This window comes from Ranitomeya variabilis, chromosome 5, assembly GCF_051348905.1.
Source record: "Ranitomeya variabilis isolate aRanVar5 chromosome 5, aRanVar5.hap1, whole genome shotgun sequence".
NCBI lineage: Eukaryota > Metazoa > Chordata > Amphibia > Anura > Dendrobatidae > Ranitomeya > Ranitomeya variabilis.
The window spans coordinates 651,452,411-651,468,308 of record NC_135236.1 but is presented as its reverse complement, the minus strand read 5'-3'; the positions used below and the strand labels follow the sequence as shown (position 1 = coordinate 651,468,308).

Sequence of the window (15,898 nt, the reverse complement as noted above, 5' to 3'; positions counted from 1 at the left end):
ACGCACCAAAATTGAGAAAGAACCAAAAAAAAAAATCCTTTTGTTGAATTGATTTGCTCATCTGTACCAAGAAATTCTTTGGTTCGATAGATAGTAGGATACGGCTTGCTACGACGAATATGTATGTGATAATAATGAAAACCGTAGCTCATCCCCTCAAAAAACAAGCCCCAAAACAGCTATACTGCCTAAAAGAAAAATAATCATTGTTGCCCATAGCAACCAATCAGAGCTCAGCTTTTATCTTACTACTGCTGTTTCAAAAATGGAAGCTGGGTTCTGATTGGTTGCTATGGCTAACAAAGACTTTTTTCTTTTACACGGTTTTGATAAATGAGGCCTATCATTTTTATACAGAATATCTTGTCAAAAGAGCGTCTTCCTTCATGTCCCCGTGCAGGAGCAAAGAGAATAGTAACGCCGTAGTACAATTTTTAGATTTCGATTTTTCCTCCATTTCTTCAAAGAGCCATAACCGTTTCCGTCGATTTTTAAGTATTGCATTTTTTTTTTACATTTTTTTTTACATTTTTTAGTCTCCCTATGAAAACTGAACCTGTGATCATTCGATCACTTATACTATATGCTATAATATCAAATTATTACAGTATGTAGTGAAATTGTGGTTCTCCAGGAGGACCAAGATGTCAGTTACAAGGGTCTTTAGTAGGGTCCCTCCCAGGTGCTATGGTGGTAACCCATCGGCTCCCCGCGATTGCAAGGGGCCATTGTCAGAGATTGACAGTGGCATTTAAATGGTTAAACGTCGGCGATCGGAGCTACCTATGACAACATTGTATGTCACAGATCATTAAAGAGTTTAAGAAATTCTACAGAATTAGAAAAAAGGTTGTTTTTTTTCTAAAAACATCACCAGACTTTCCATAAATGTGTCAGTTATTGGATTTCAATTTCTTTGAAGTACATAGGGATGAGCTGCAATACCACATCCAACCTGTGGACCGGAGTGGCGCTGTGTCCAAACTAAAGCATCCATTTTTTTCTAATTCTGGACAACCTTTTTTAATCCAAATCCTGGAGTGGACACCTAGAAATAGTATATTGGAAACACCTATACTTCTCCTTTTTGCATTCACGCCTTATTTTGGCTTAAAGCACAAGTGTGACTGAGGCCTAAATATTTCAGTAAAGTCAATTCTGCATGATAAATTTCATTTTGGAATAATGTGCAAGGATCAGAACATAACAACCTTTCTTTCTAGCCCTTGTCAGTAGAATGAGCGCTCATATTCTTGAAAACATTCAGGATCTTCTGTAAATAAAATGCTCATGAATCTTTAATGTGCCCCCAAGGCCGAAATTACCTAATTGCATGCAAAAAGACCAGAATGCTGCAATGTTCAGGAATTAATTTTCCTTAAAGAAGCATTACATTAAAATAATGTACTCTTTTACCAACACAATGATGCCCCCACACAATGTCCGCTAAATTCTCCCCACACATTGATGCCCCCACAGTGCCTCCCACACAACGATTCCCCTAGTGAACCCCTACATAGTATGACTCTCCCCACAGTGCCTCCCACACAATGATTTCCCAAGTGTACCCCTACACAGTATGATTCTCCCCACACATTGATGCCCCACAGTGCCTCCCACACAATGATTCCTCGAGCGTACCACTACACAGAATGATTCTCCTCTCACATTGATGTCCTCACAGTGCCTCCCACACAATGATTATCCCAGTGTACCCCTACACAGTATGATTCTCCCCACACATCGAAGCCCCCACAGTGCCTCCCACACAATGATTCCCTGGTGTTCCTCTACACAGTATGCTTCTCCCCACATATTGATGCCCTCACAGTGCCTCACACACAATGATTCCCTAGTGTACCCCTACACAGTATAATTCTCCGCACACATTGATGCCTGCACATTGCTTCCCACACAATGATTCCCTCAGTGTACGCTCAGGTCAGGAGAAGTGACGGGCGAGTCTGTGCACTGCGATGCTATACTCACATGAGAAGTAGAGCCATCTGTCTGCTCCCTAAAAGAGTGACGTATCACGACCATCTTGGACAGTCCCCCAAATTCGGGAGTGTCCCTCTGTACTTGTGATAGTTGGAAAGGATGTTGTATCTAAATACCCCACCCTAAGCAAAGTGGCTTAATACCACCCCCTGACACTCAGCACTTGAGCCAAGTGGTTTGGTTGCTATTCTCCCAATGTCAAAACATAGCGTGACGTGTTGAGCGATACCGTCCGATACTTGAAAGTATCGGTATCGGAAAGTATCGGCCGATACCGGCAAAGTATCGGATCCAATCCGATACCGATACCCGATACCAATACAAGTCAATGGGACTCAAGTATCGGACGGTATCCCTGATGGTTCCCAGGATCTGAAGGAGAGGAAACTCTCCTTCAGGCCCTGGGAACCATATTAATGTGTAAAATAAAGAATTAAAATAAAAAATATTGCTATACTCACCTCACCGAGGGAACCGGCAGCGTTGTTTGCTTAAAATGCGCGCTTTTCCTTCCTTCCGTGACGTCACGGCTTCTGATTGGTCGCTTGCCGCCCATGTGGTCGCGACGCGACCAATCACAGCAAGCCATGACGTAATTTCAGGTCCTTCTAGGCATTCAGTATTTTAAAATTACGTTCCGGCTTTGTGATTGGTCGCGTCACGGTCACATGGGCGACGCGACCAATCACAAGCCGTGACGTCACGGGAGGCAGGAGACGCGCGCATTTTAAAATGCGCGCGTGTCCAGCCTCCCGTGACGTCACGGCTTGTGATTGGTGGCGTCGCCCATGTGGCCGCGACGCAACCAATCACAGCAAGCCGTGACGTAATTTCAGGTCCTTCAGGATTTTAAAATTACGTTCTGGCTTGTGATTGGTCGCGTCGCGGTCACATGGGCGACGCGACCAATCACAAGCCGTGACGTCACGGAAGGAAGGAAAAGCGCGCATTTTAAGCAAACAACGCTGCCGGTTCCCTCGGTGAGGTCCAGGCTGCGTCGGAGAGGTGAGTATAGCAATATTTTTTATTTTAATTCTTTCTTTTACACATTAATGTTGTTTCGATACCGATACCCGATACCACAAAAGTATCGGATCTCGGTATCGGAATTCCGATACCGCAAGTATCGGCCGATACCCGATACTTGCGGTATCGGAATGCTCAACAATAAGCGTGACTGATCTACGAAAACTGTCGAAAAGATCGACTGCTTTGTTGGCTATAGAATTCAATCTTGCAGTTTTCCTTTTACAAGAGCTGTTTAGGAAATGACAGTTGGGTTCTAAATGGATGACATATTCTACATTTACTAAGGACAATTCCATGAAATTGACCATAATAGGTGTGGGGCTTGGAAAAACTCCTTGGGGATGGTGATTAATATTTCGAATTTTGTTGGGTAGGTGTTGGTGACTATGAAATGATGGCCAAAGGGGCCATAGGTCCCTAGCATAGACCCACAGGGTCTTCAAGTGTCACCACAAGGGTCCATCTTTGGGTTTTGGACCAGGGCTCACATATCAGATTGTACCTAAAACCCCTCATATACATTAGATAGCTATTGGCCGAATCATCGTTTGGCTGACAGCTGTCTCTTCCACATGCCCTCATATGTAGGAATCAGTCCAAGCTACTCCATGTTTTTTAACAGCCTCTGCCCAACTACTCTGGCAGTGGCTTATCCCCATACAGAATAGAACAATTGGTCATTGAAATTCAGCATTTTGGATCCTTCAGTCTTCTGACATCTGTTGAAGCTGAGAGTTGTGAGGCACCCATTATACACATTAGATGTTTTATCCCATAGAGGGTACCTTAAAGGGATTTTTCAGTGGAAAAAAACATATCACCTATCAGCAATATAGGTGATAACTTATTAATCTGTAGGGGTCCAATCACTGGGACCGCAGAACGGGGGTTGCGCAACCTGATGCTTCTTTTCTTCACTAAGGCGCTCCTGAGTGATCCGCTTGGCTTTTTTTTCGGCAGCCCAAAGAGCATGAATGAATCTCTTCAGATAAAAATTCTCTGTTCTGCCAATTGGGGCGGATCCCAGCAATTGGATCCCCGCAAATCAATAAATTAACTTTTCACCTATCCTGTAGATAGGTGACAACTTATTTTCGACAGACAATCCCTTCAAGGCTTGTGACCACCATGAATCCTCATATTACCTGTATAGCAGTATTGTTTAGGCATTGTATGTATGTAAAGAGCTGTTATTGCACTGTATATTATTTTTTCAGGGTATGGTGGTGGTGGCACTGTATATGATATGGGGGACACAGTTTCGGCTGTGTGCACAAACCCTTATAAAAATGTCTACATTTATAGGTTGTTTCCATCTTTTCGTTATATTATTTCCATTTTAGACATTTTAAGACCCTGAGCAAAAACCCTTGAGTAAACCTTTCATTCCCTTCTTATTACACTGACATGATTGGATTGTCTGCATGCAAATCTTATTTCCCAGACTCCTCCACCGCCCCCTTTTTTTCTTCTTAGATCATTTGTTTCATTTGAACACTGCAAAGTAATAAGTAATCTAACCTCATTATTTTCGTCTTTTAATACCCTTTAAATGTAATGAGCTTTTTCTATGGAAGGCATCAGAGCAACATCTCTGTGGGAATTTAAGGATGGAGACGAATAATTGAAAAATGATTCTTTTTTTTAATTTCATTGCACTGCTGTAGTACTGATAGGGATAGTTAAAGGTCTGGTGACACAAGGAAATAAAAACCCTTGTAAAACAAATTAAAAAAAACCCCAACATTTTCTGGTAACACATTCTTGGCTGGAGGATGCTGAATTGAGCATTTAAGGCCCGTCATCTCGTTTTGTAAGATAAAGAAGGGCTATGTTGGCTGGGAAATTAATATTAATGACCATAGGATAGATCATCAGTGTTGGACAGTTCAGGTTTGAGCACAAAACCCATGTCAATCACAAGGTCACATATATAGTGTCCGTTTGGAATGCCAAAGGTCCACCGGTAACATCAACTCCAGGGCCCCACTTTTCAGCTACATGCAAATATGACTTTATCCTCATTCGCAAATTTCTGTATCAATAAAATTGGTTAATTGATAAATGAATAAAATGCTTCCTTTGTCTGTACATAGTGAGTTAAGTACCGTATATTGTGTCAGGTACTGCTTATATAAGAGGGTGATGGCAAACTCTTGCACAGCAGCCCACCGGAGAATTGTCCTGTTCTTCTGTGGGCCAGTCCGAACCTGCACAAAAACAAGTGTGGCTGTGACTGGTATTCCATGAATACCTTCCTAATCAGACTGACTTGGATAATCCAAATGGCCAATTTAGATGGGCCAATTTTGGCCAACCAGCTATGTACAAGCCAATCTGCGCTCACTTACTGGCCAGTTTGCCAAATGTGGTGAGCAGAATGAGTCTTAATACAACTTTTTATCTCCATGTAGTTGGCAGCTGGTTTCCTGTTCACACATGGAGAAGTGCTGCTAATAATGACTGCACCAATGATCCAATCAGATACTGAACGAGCATTTTCCTCATATGTAGGGAGATTAACTGGATGAGTCGATAATCGAGAATGAGCGTTTTGTTTACCCATTGAAGGATCATCAAGTACACATTAAAGGAGTTGCCTCATGATGACTGCAGACTTGTGAATCCTCACAGCACGCAGTGTGCATGCTATCAGGATTCTCCGGTGCCGGGTGTAGGCGGACAGTGTTTGTAATTTGCATAAATCTGGTCACGTGCCGACTAGACATGTGCGGCCTCAGTCAATACATGTCTAGTCGGAATGTGGCTAGATGAATTCAAACTGGACTGCTGCTTCATTCATTCTCTATTGGGCTTCAAAGTGCTGCGCTCAGCTTTTTCCGAACTGTCACTCCATTTTTTAAAGGGCATAAAAGTGCCCCATTGTGGATAAAAGTTCCCAGTTCTGCTGATAAGTGTTAAGTCCCAACGGTTGGACCCCACTTATCAGTAAGAGGACACATTAGGAATATTATTGCCCAAAGGCAATGCTTTCAAAGCTCTGCAAATATATGGAAGACTTATGTAGCAGAATTTTTTGGAAGTTGGTCAAGATGGACTATCCCAAAACCAGTACTGAAACCAGCCTTTTTAAGTTAGGCCTGATATGTAGGGTGATATCAAGACAATGGGGCCTCCATTTTAGTCCATTGCATACTGGATCCATGGTCTAAATGAAAGCTGATGTGCTAATTTTTCCGAATACATGTACAGTACTTATATTCTCAAAAAATACTCCTCATATGTTTACTGATCCGATTTCCAATGAAGGTATCAATATATCTGAATCTGAAAGCATCACTGTACGATTACGTTCACACAGCAGTATTTTTGGTCCAAGTCCTGTCCATGGATTAAACGGACATCATCGCACGGATAATACTTGAACCAATATTATTCAGTTGGGCTGTTCAGATGTTTTTTCACATGGACCAAATGTTCACCTGGATAAAATCGCAAAATTCACTATTCTTTTCTATATTTCGGATGAGACTCACCTAATAATTTCTAGGCACCCCTGCCGATCAGCTGTTTCCAACACACAGGCACCCCTGACGATCAGCTATTTCCAACACCCAGGCACCCCTGCCGATCAGCTGTTTCCAACACCCAGGCACCCCTGCCGATCAGCTGTTTCCAACACCCAGGCACCCCCGCCGATCAGCTGTTTCCAACACTCAGGCACCCCTGCCGATCAGCTATTTCCAACACCCAGGCACTCCTGCGGATCAGCTGTTTCCAACTCCTAGGCACCCCTGATGATCAGCTATTTCCAACACCTAGGCTCCCCTGATGATCAGCTATTTCCAACACCTAGGCTCCCCTGATGATCAGCTATTTCCAACACCTAGGCTCCCCTGATGATCAGCTATTTCCAACACCTAGGCACCCCTGATGATCAGCTATTTCTAACAACTAGGCACTCCTGTCGATAAGCTATTTCTAACACCTAGGCACCCCTGCCGAACAGCTATTTCCAACACCCAGGCACCTCTGCCGATCAGCTATTTCTAACACCTAGGCACCCCTGATGATCAGCTATTTCTAACACCTAGGCACCCCTGCCGATCAACTATTTCTAACACCTAGGCACCCCTGATGGTCAGCTATTTCCAACACCTGGGCACCCCTGATGATCAGCTATTTCCAACACCTAGGCACCCCGGCCGATCAGCTATTTCCAACACCCAGGCACCCCTGATGATCAGCTATTTCCAACACCTAGGCACCCCGGCCGATCAGCTATTTCCAACACCCAAGCACCCCTGATGATCAGCTATTTCCAACACCTAGGCACCCCGGCCGATCAACTATTTCCAACACCCAGGCACCCCTGCCGATCAGCTGTTTCTTACACCAGCAGAGTCTGGATGTTCTTGGATGCTGCTGGAACACAGTATCTCCATCATTTCTATAGTGCCCATGGCCAGGTACGCAGTAAAATCGTCCATTTTTATTCTGGGTAAAATTAACCATACGATATTATTATACGAATTAATTACTAGGTAATTTAGCATTGGTCATGTAGTTAAAAACAATAAAAGGTGAACATTCTTTAAACTCTACGTCATATACTCATACTTGATTTTTAGGTTGGATCCCGAGCTGTGTGCACCAGTAGCTTGGTCCAAAACAAGGGTTAATTTGTCTTCCATCCAACTTCAGATAATGAGCAATGAATTAAAAAAAACATAAAGTGTGTAGGATGCTATATTATTATGGTAAAGAATAGGCCACAAATAGCGCACATTTTTAGCAGCTACTACTGGCCTTTCGAGCCAATCAAAAGACTCCTGTCGTGAGCCAGGAGCACCCTGTAATTATCCAGTGAAAGAGGCTGTGAGATTACACAGGCATTTGGCATAAGCACACAAGTAATGTTCTAGTTTATAAATAAACCCCCCAAAAAAGAAAAAAAATGTATAAAAAAAGATGTGGGGTGTAGAAGGAAAAAACATTATCATATGAAGCCAGCTATAAATGCATCATTTGTGGAACGTAATCCAATCTAGAATACAGTTACCTAAGAAAATTACAGAAATTCTGAATATTTTTGTTTTTCAAATCATTAAAATGTAAAAAAAAGCCCGCATTACTCCACCAAATTATGGAGTAACATAATCAGTGTCCTGGAAAAGGAAAGGTCTAGGATGGATCATACGGATGCTTAGGAGATCATTAAGATCATCAAGACTGATACCAATTGTTGAAACCTAAGTTCAAGATATGTTGATGCAAAGAGTAGAACCTTTTTAGAAAAAATCTTGTCAATAACACAAAGCAAGATGGAAGCTACTGAGAATAACAACTGGCTTGAAGCTTAGGTTTGGCTTACAGACATTAGTGTTTGTTGCTTAACCCTATTGTTTTCGATGGTTATACTAAAATTCTGATGTCTATAAAGATACAAGGACCTAAGCTATCAAATACTTCCCCCTATCAGGAAAAATACAGATTTTTCATAAAAAATGTCAACCAAGGATCAACGGGAGCAAAAAAGACCTTCAAGATACAGCAATAAATTCTTCAATAAACCGGCACTATTGCATATCCATCTTACATGTTTTGGCCATCAACACTCTTAAGGAGCAACTTTTGGTTGATTTTTTTTTCCATAAATCAATAATACACATGAGACTAATCAACTTTGTAATGTTAGCAAAATTTGCTTCATTCTGAACAGATCTTTCATTCTCAAAATTCTCACTTCACGAGTAAAATCTGTCATTAGTGAATACTGATTTTCCCATTAATTAGGAGATGACAGTTGGTGCTCATAAGGTTCTATGAGAACTGTCTAGCTCCTCCTCCTTCATAGAATTTTACAAACACCAACTGTCATCTCCTATCTCAGTAATGGGGAAATCTGTCTTCATTGAATATGGATTTGACAGATTTTACCGATGAATTGAGAATGAATGAATGATGAGTTCTGGCGGAGAAAGAAGCAGATTTCTCTGGTGAGATATATTACAAAGTTGCCTATTTTCATGTGTACTAAGGATTTATGAAACAAAAATGAAAACATTCTTTAATCATATATGAACATTTTTATTACATTGGGGAACGTAGAATAAGCTGTTGACAGACGATAAAATCTAACTTGCCGAATCCTTCTTGTGCCCGGCATTTGCTGTCAGAAGATATAAGGAAAGCCCTTTACACATTGTATAGTTGACTGAACCTTCCGAATTTTGCAGGTTCCATTAACTACTAGCTAAACTTTATGGCAAAACTTATATCACCTGATCGTTAGAAATACACTGATAACGGTAATTCCCCTAGTCGTTGCCGGTAGTGATGAGCGAATATACTCGTTACTCGAGATTTCCTGAGCAAGCTCGGGTGTCCTCCAAGTATGGATCTGCAGCTGGATGATTTACAGCTACTAGCCTTCTTGATTACATGTGGGGATTCCCTAGCAACCAGGCAACCCCCACATGTACTCAGCCTGGCTAATAGCTGTAAATCCTTCAGCTGAGGCGATGAAAACTAAATCTCCGAGCACTAAAAAATACTCGGAGGACACCCCGGGAAATCTCGAGTAATGAGTATATTCACTCATCACTAGTTGCCAGCAATAATGTCTTCAGTAACCAGTCAATTTCTCATGAAAGTCTTCTTATCAACACTAACTTCACTGACCTGAGAACAGAAAAGGAAAGCCAGCTCATCTCTTTCTCCAAATTCCATATAAATCAGATATTAAAAAAAGGATGAACTTTCAAGTTACTATTCAGACCTTTCCTATTGACTAAAGCACTGCAGAACTTCTTCCATACAGAGTAAATGACCAGTGGTGTAAAATAAAACCTGTGGTCCCCAACACAAAATCTCCAACAAGGCCCCCAACTATACCAATTATTTAATAGTATTGGTCTTCTCAAATGGGAAAGGAACTTCTGGGCCTCCCTAAGATCCAGAGCCAAAGTGCCACTATGACCCCTGCAGCCACTATAGCTATACTCCTCCCATTGAAAACATCTGATTGGTGGGCTGGGCCCGTGACTACAACCCCTGCACCCACTACAGCTATACTCCTGCCATTGAGAACTTCTGATTGGTGGGCTTGGTCCGCGACTACAATCCCTGCACCCTCTACAGCTATACTCCTGCCATTGAGAACTTCTGATTGGTGGGCTGGGCCTGTGACTACAACCCCTGCACCCTCTACAGCTATACTCCTGCCATTGAGAACTTCTGATTGGTGGGCTGGGCCTGTGACTACAACCCCTGCACCCTCTACAGCTATACTCCTGCCATTGAAAACTTCTGATTGGTGGGCTTGGCCTGCGACTATGACCCTTGCAGCCACTATAGCTATACTCCTGCCATTGAAAACTTCTGATTGGTGGGCTTGGCCTGCGACTACGACCCTTGCAGCCACTATAGTCATACCCCTGCCAGTGATGACTTCTGATTGATTGGCTTAGCCCTTCTTTGATAAGCAAATTGTCCCAAAAATCTATTTGCTGCCTATCAATCATCAACTCTCAATTAGCAATTGTCCTCCTCAGACTTGTAATATACCTTCAATATATTATTGAAGGGAATCTGTCAGTAGGAGCAAGCCTCCAAAATGGACACTCAGGTCATAGAAATTTGAATACCTTGATACTTTGATATCTGTGATCAGTTGTCTTATTCCAGAGAAATCCACAATTTTGTTAATATGTAAATGAACTGTTAAGATCTATGGGCTGGACATAGATGTCCATGAGAAATCTGCCTCCAGAGCTTATTGTAAATGAAAGTGGGTGTTCCCAGTGTGATACATGTAGATCAGGAGAGCATACTGTCAGTCATTACATGTCTCACTCTGGTAACTCCACCGTTCATTTAATATTTTCCCTGAAGGAAAATTCTTAGGGAGATCTATGTCCGGCCCATAGATCTTAAGAGATCATTTACACCTTAAGAAAAACTTGTATTCCTTTTAGTCAGCTTCTTATGACCTACATGTCCATGTAGATGGTTTAGAAGGATTGATTCTACTGACAGATTACCTTTAAAGGTCATGTTATTCTAAGTCTATGTCTACCTTCCTATTTTATAGCTCTGTTGTATCTGAAATGGAGAATGAAACAGCTTTGCAAATAGTCCTCATCTCCTCCTTCTTCATGTTGTCCTTTCGATTCTAAGCTACCAAGAAGTAGGTGATACACAGAACAGTATGGCTGAAAGATCAGACTACACGGGGTTTGTTTGTAGTCTGTTACCATAGAGACACATAGGTTGGAGAAGGAGATGAAAGCACACAATGGTAGGAAATTTTTAATCAAGATTATTTGCAAAATTGCTTCATGTTTTATTATAGATACATGGGAGCTATAAAAGTAATTGCTGGCAAAAATATGAAATACCTTTTAAATGCATATGCTAATGATGCCTGGCGGCATAGAGCAACCGGCGATGAAAAAAAAAAATCACATATAAATTAATCTGGGAATCGGAAGAACTTAAATTAAAAAATACGAGTCTTCTCTATAGTGTTTCTTCTACCTTTAACATTAATTAGCCTTTTCCTGTGGATAAACACAGAACACTCTTTTTTTCTCCTGCTTTTCCATTATCTTTTTCAGCCAAGAGTCTTTTAGTAAATACTTTTTAATTAAGATAAGCGTCTTGCGTTCTGCTACAGAAAACAGCTAAAAGGATTTGCACCTCTCGTACTCCACACCACAAAAGCGCTAATACACGGCCCCAGAATAAATGGCAGGGAAACATTATAAGATGCTAATCAGCTTAGAACGATTTCTCGCGGTACTTACAGGTGTAGGTCATCTCAAAACTGTCACTGATGTTCACAATATCAATTTGGGGTAACAGCTTTGGGGGTTCCACCAACTGAGATAACGCGAAACGAAAGGCGGCATGTTCCTGTGATTGCTGGTTTGGGAAAAGGCCCCCTATGGAGGAAGAAAATAGAATGACATAGTAAATTCAGAGACTTAGACTTCATAGTACAGATATGATCATTTGCTTGTCACAAGGAATATTTGTTCCGCAATTTGCATAATACAGCCAAACTGGACGAAACGCGTGGGAACACCATATTGACGCAATACTGATCAAGCTACAAATATAGTCAAAATACGCCGAAATAACTGCATACATATTGTAGAATTTGGTATATACCTATCCTAAATGCCCCTTTATATAAGTTGCTTAAATGGATCCTGACTGCTGATACATGCTGTCTGATCCACGGCTGCACGATTCCAGCCATATTACGAAAAGCCACTAGGGACCTAGCCGCAGTAGTCAGACAGGTGGGTTCCTGGTGGCTACTTCCCACCTGCTGCCCTTGAGAAATACAGTAGGTCTCTCCCAATAAAGGCATGCAGGGAGAGATCTGGTACTCCAAGACAGTGAGCGGGGAGAAGCCACCACCTGTCGGACTAGTCTTCTGTGCGGCTTGGTCCATGGTGGCTATTGAACTATGTTTTTCTCTGAAATGCTGCAACTGGAATCGTACAACCACTCTCTGATTCATGTTCCTCATGGATTGGGCAGCATAGTTAAGCTGCCAGGTTCCCTGCAATGCGATGGATCTCTCTATTCACTATTTGGGAAATCCGACTACAGTCAAACACTGGAGATAGGTAGGATCCACATCTATTAGATATTTATGGCATATCTTGTGGAGGTCATAAGACAACTCCTTAAAAAAGGCTAAAAATCTTAGACAGGTTTGTTAGGTTGAAATACTGCACAGTGTTTAAGGGATTATCCTGACCTACCCACAGGATCGGTGATACATGTATGATCTCTGAGGGGCCCTACCAATCACTAGAACTTAGTTTCTTCTCGCTGCACCATAGAAGAGAAAGTAGTAGTCCCGAACGTGGAGTGAAACTTTATTCATTTCTATGGGTCATTGGTAACCACCACTATATTTGGTTAGCCCCATAGACATAGCATGGAGCTGTAGAACGACCACTGCCGGTAAAGGTCAACAGGAGGAGAAGGATCATTGTTCTAGTGATTGCGGTGTCCTATAAATGGATAGGTGATAAAAGAGTAACCCATAGACATAGCATAGAGCTACAGGATGACCACCACTAAGGTGCAACGAGAGGCTCAAGATCATTGTTCTAGTGATCATAGAAATGGATTGGTGATAAAAGAAATATGGTGATATTAGAAAAATACCTCTTCTATACTCCAAATACATCAAACAAGATGAATGCACCCTCTGGAAAACTAGTATATAAAACTTGGCAATTTTTCATGCAAGGTATCCAGAGCTTGTTCAATGAGTCAACCATCACAACATGGTGTGATGGAGAGTCTCCCTGCTCTTACGGTAAAGAATCGCTGTCCATAATTGTAATGTTGATTAAACTTTCTTTCCTCTTGATGTAGAGAAAGTCCCCTTAGAATGGTTAAAAGTCTAATTAAAGAGAACATTAGACCAATGTCTGTCAGGTCATCACTTATCTTGCTGGAAAAAAACAAATAGAAGACCTCTGACATCCCAATTTGACAAGTTAGGGTTCTAGGAGCTTCAATGTTACATGTAGGCCATTTACACAAGCCTAAAAAAAGTTCTAACAATATGATAGCTGTCTACCACCATAAGATTGTAATATGACCTTCAGCATGTGTTGAAGGTAACAACATTCTAAAGACAAGGTTTTATTGAATGTAGGGTATGGTGAACACTCTAGGAAAGATTGTGACTTTAGGGACCACTTTGAGTGGATTGACAATGCCAGCAGCCACAGTTCTCCTAGATTTCACTAAGGTTTGTGTCACTGCAGGGCTCAACTGACTTTGTCATTCATACTGTTTAGAAAGGACAATAAATTATTAGAAAAAGGAAAACTGAAAGAGAGAAGATGTTGACCTAAAGCCATTGTTTTCTTTTTCTTAAGGAGCTTGACCTTTGGGGGAATTGCTCACAAATGGAAGATAGAAAATCAATTGATAACACAAAGCAGCCGTACCCAAAAATTGCAGAGACCCACTGCATCTGAAAATAAGAAAATGAGAGAGGTTGGGGGTATATCACAATTTTGGAAATGATTTAGGAGGCTTTTTAACTCTCACTGCGTTCCAATTCATCATTATCACAGTTTGACACACACAGAGATGATTGGTAAGATATTTCTGCAAGCTTCCTGCGCACCCACATGGTCACAGCAGATGGCAGACATATCGGGACATGGACAGAGTCATTATGCCAACAAATATATGCATTCACCAGTTATCAGCTTAATCATCCCTGATGTATCTGCTCTGAACTCCATACTTAACTTCCTGTAGCTATTAACAACTAAAATTACTGCATCCCCTGAATGAAATCTGGTGAACCCGGTACACACGTGGTCAAAATTGTTGGTACCCCTCGTTTAATGACAGAAAAACCCACAATGGTCACAGAAATAACTTGAATCTGATAAAAGTAATAATAAATAAAAGATCTATGAAAATGAACAAATGAAAGTCAGACATTGCTTTTCAACTATGCTTCCACAGAATAAAAAAAAACTAAAACTCATGAAACAGGCCTGGACAGAAATAATTGTACCCCTAGAAATAATGTGACAAAAGGGACATGTTAAATCAAGGGGTGTCCACTAACTAGCATCACAGGTGTCTACAATCTTGGAATCAGTGAGTGGCCTGTATATAGGGCTACAGATACTCACTGTGCTGTTTGGTGACATGGTGTGTATCACACTCAACATGGACCAGAGGAAGCAAAGGAAAGAGTTGTCTCAGGAGATCAGAAAGAAAATTATAGACAAACATGTTAAAGGTAAAAGTTATAAGACCATCTCCAAGCCAAACTGGAATTTGTCAAACTACATGTTGGCAAGCTACAAAGCTTCTGGGAGAATGTCCTATGGACAGATGAGACAAAAATTGAACTTTTTGGCAGGGCACATCAGCTCTATGTTCACAGACGGAAAAATGAAGCATATCAAAATAAGAACACTGTCCCCACTGTGAAACATGGAGGAGGCTGTGTTATGCTCTGGGGCTGCTTTTCTGCATCTGGCACAGGGTGTCTAGAATCTGTGCAGGGTACAATGAAATCTCAAGACTATCAAGGGATTCTAGAGAGAAATGTGCTGCCAAGTGTCAGAAAGCATGGTCTCAGTCGCAGATCATGGGTCTTGCAACAGGATAATGACCCAAAACACACAGCTAAAAACACCCAAGAATGGCTAAGAGGAAAATATTGGGCTATTCTGAAGTGGCCTTCTATGCGCCCTGACCAAAATCGTATTGAGCATCTTTGGAAAGAGCTGAAACATGCCGTCTGGAAAAGGCAACCTTCAAACATGAGACAACTGGAGCAGTTTGCTCTTGAGGAGTGGGCCAAAATACCTGTCAAGGGGTGCTGAAGTCTCATTGACAGTTACAGGAATCATTTGATTGCAGTGATTGCCTCAAAAGGTTGTGCAACAATTATTAAGTTAAGGGTACCATCATTTCTGTCCAGGCCTATTTCATGAGTTTTATTTTTTTGTATTCTGTGGAAGCATGGTTGAAAAGTGATGTCTAACTTTCATTTGTTCATTTTCATAGATTATTTTTCTTTATTATTACTTTTGTCAGATTAAAGTTATTTATGTGACCATTGTAGGGTTTTCTGTCATTAAACGAGGACTACCAACAATTTTGACCACGTGTGTATATTTCTGACATTCAATGTAAAGAAAAAAAACAAACACTGGCGAAACTCAACAAATGCTGTAAAAAAAGTTCTTTATTCCTGAATCATTAAAAACAATACAACCTGTAAATGAATCTTGCGAGCCATTTTACAGGTATGGCCTCTTTCACACTTCTGTCGCAATGCATCGTTCTGTGAAAAAAACGCATCCTGCAAAGTTGCCCACAGGATGCGTTT

The 15,898-nt window shown here is 41.3% G+C and overlaps 1 protein-coding gene across 4 annotated transcripts in view; it reads right to left on the bottom strand.

Moving 5' to 3' along the window:
* Positions 1–15,898, bottom strand: part of GRIA1 (glutamate ionotropic receptor AMPA type subunit 1) — a 325,697-nt gene that overhangs the window by 265,986 nt on the left and 43,813 nt on the right. For all 4 annotated transcript variants that reach the window (XM_077266385.1, XM_077266386.1, XM_077266387.1 and 1 more), the window contains exon 2: positions 11,802–11,939. In XM_077266385.1, the coding sequence (XP_077122500.1) occupies positions 11,802–11,939 (138 nt within the window). The remainder of the gene's footprint in view (positions 1–11,801; positions 11,940–15,898) is intronic.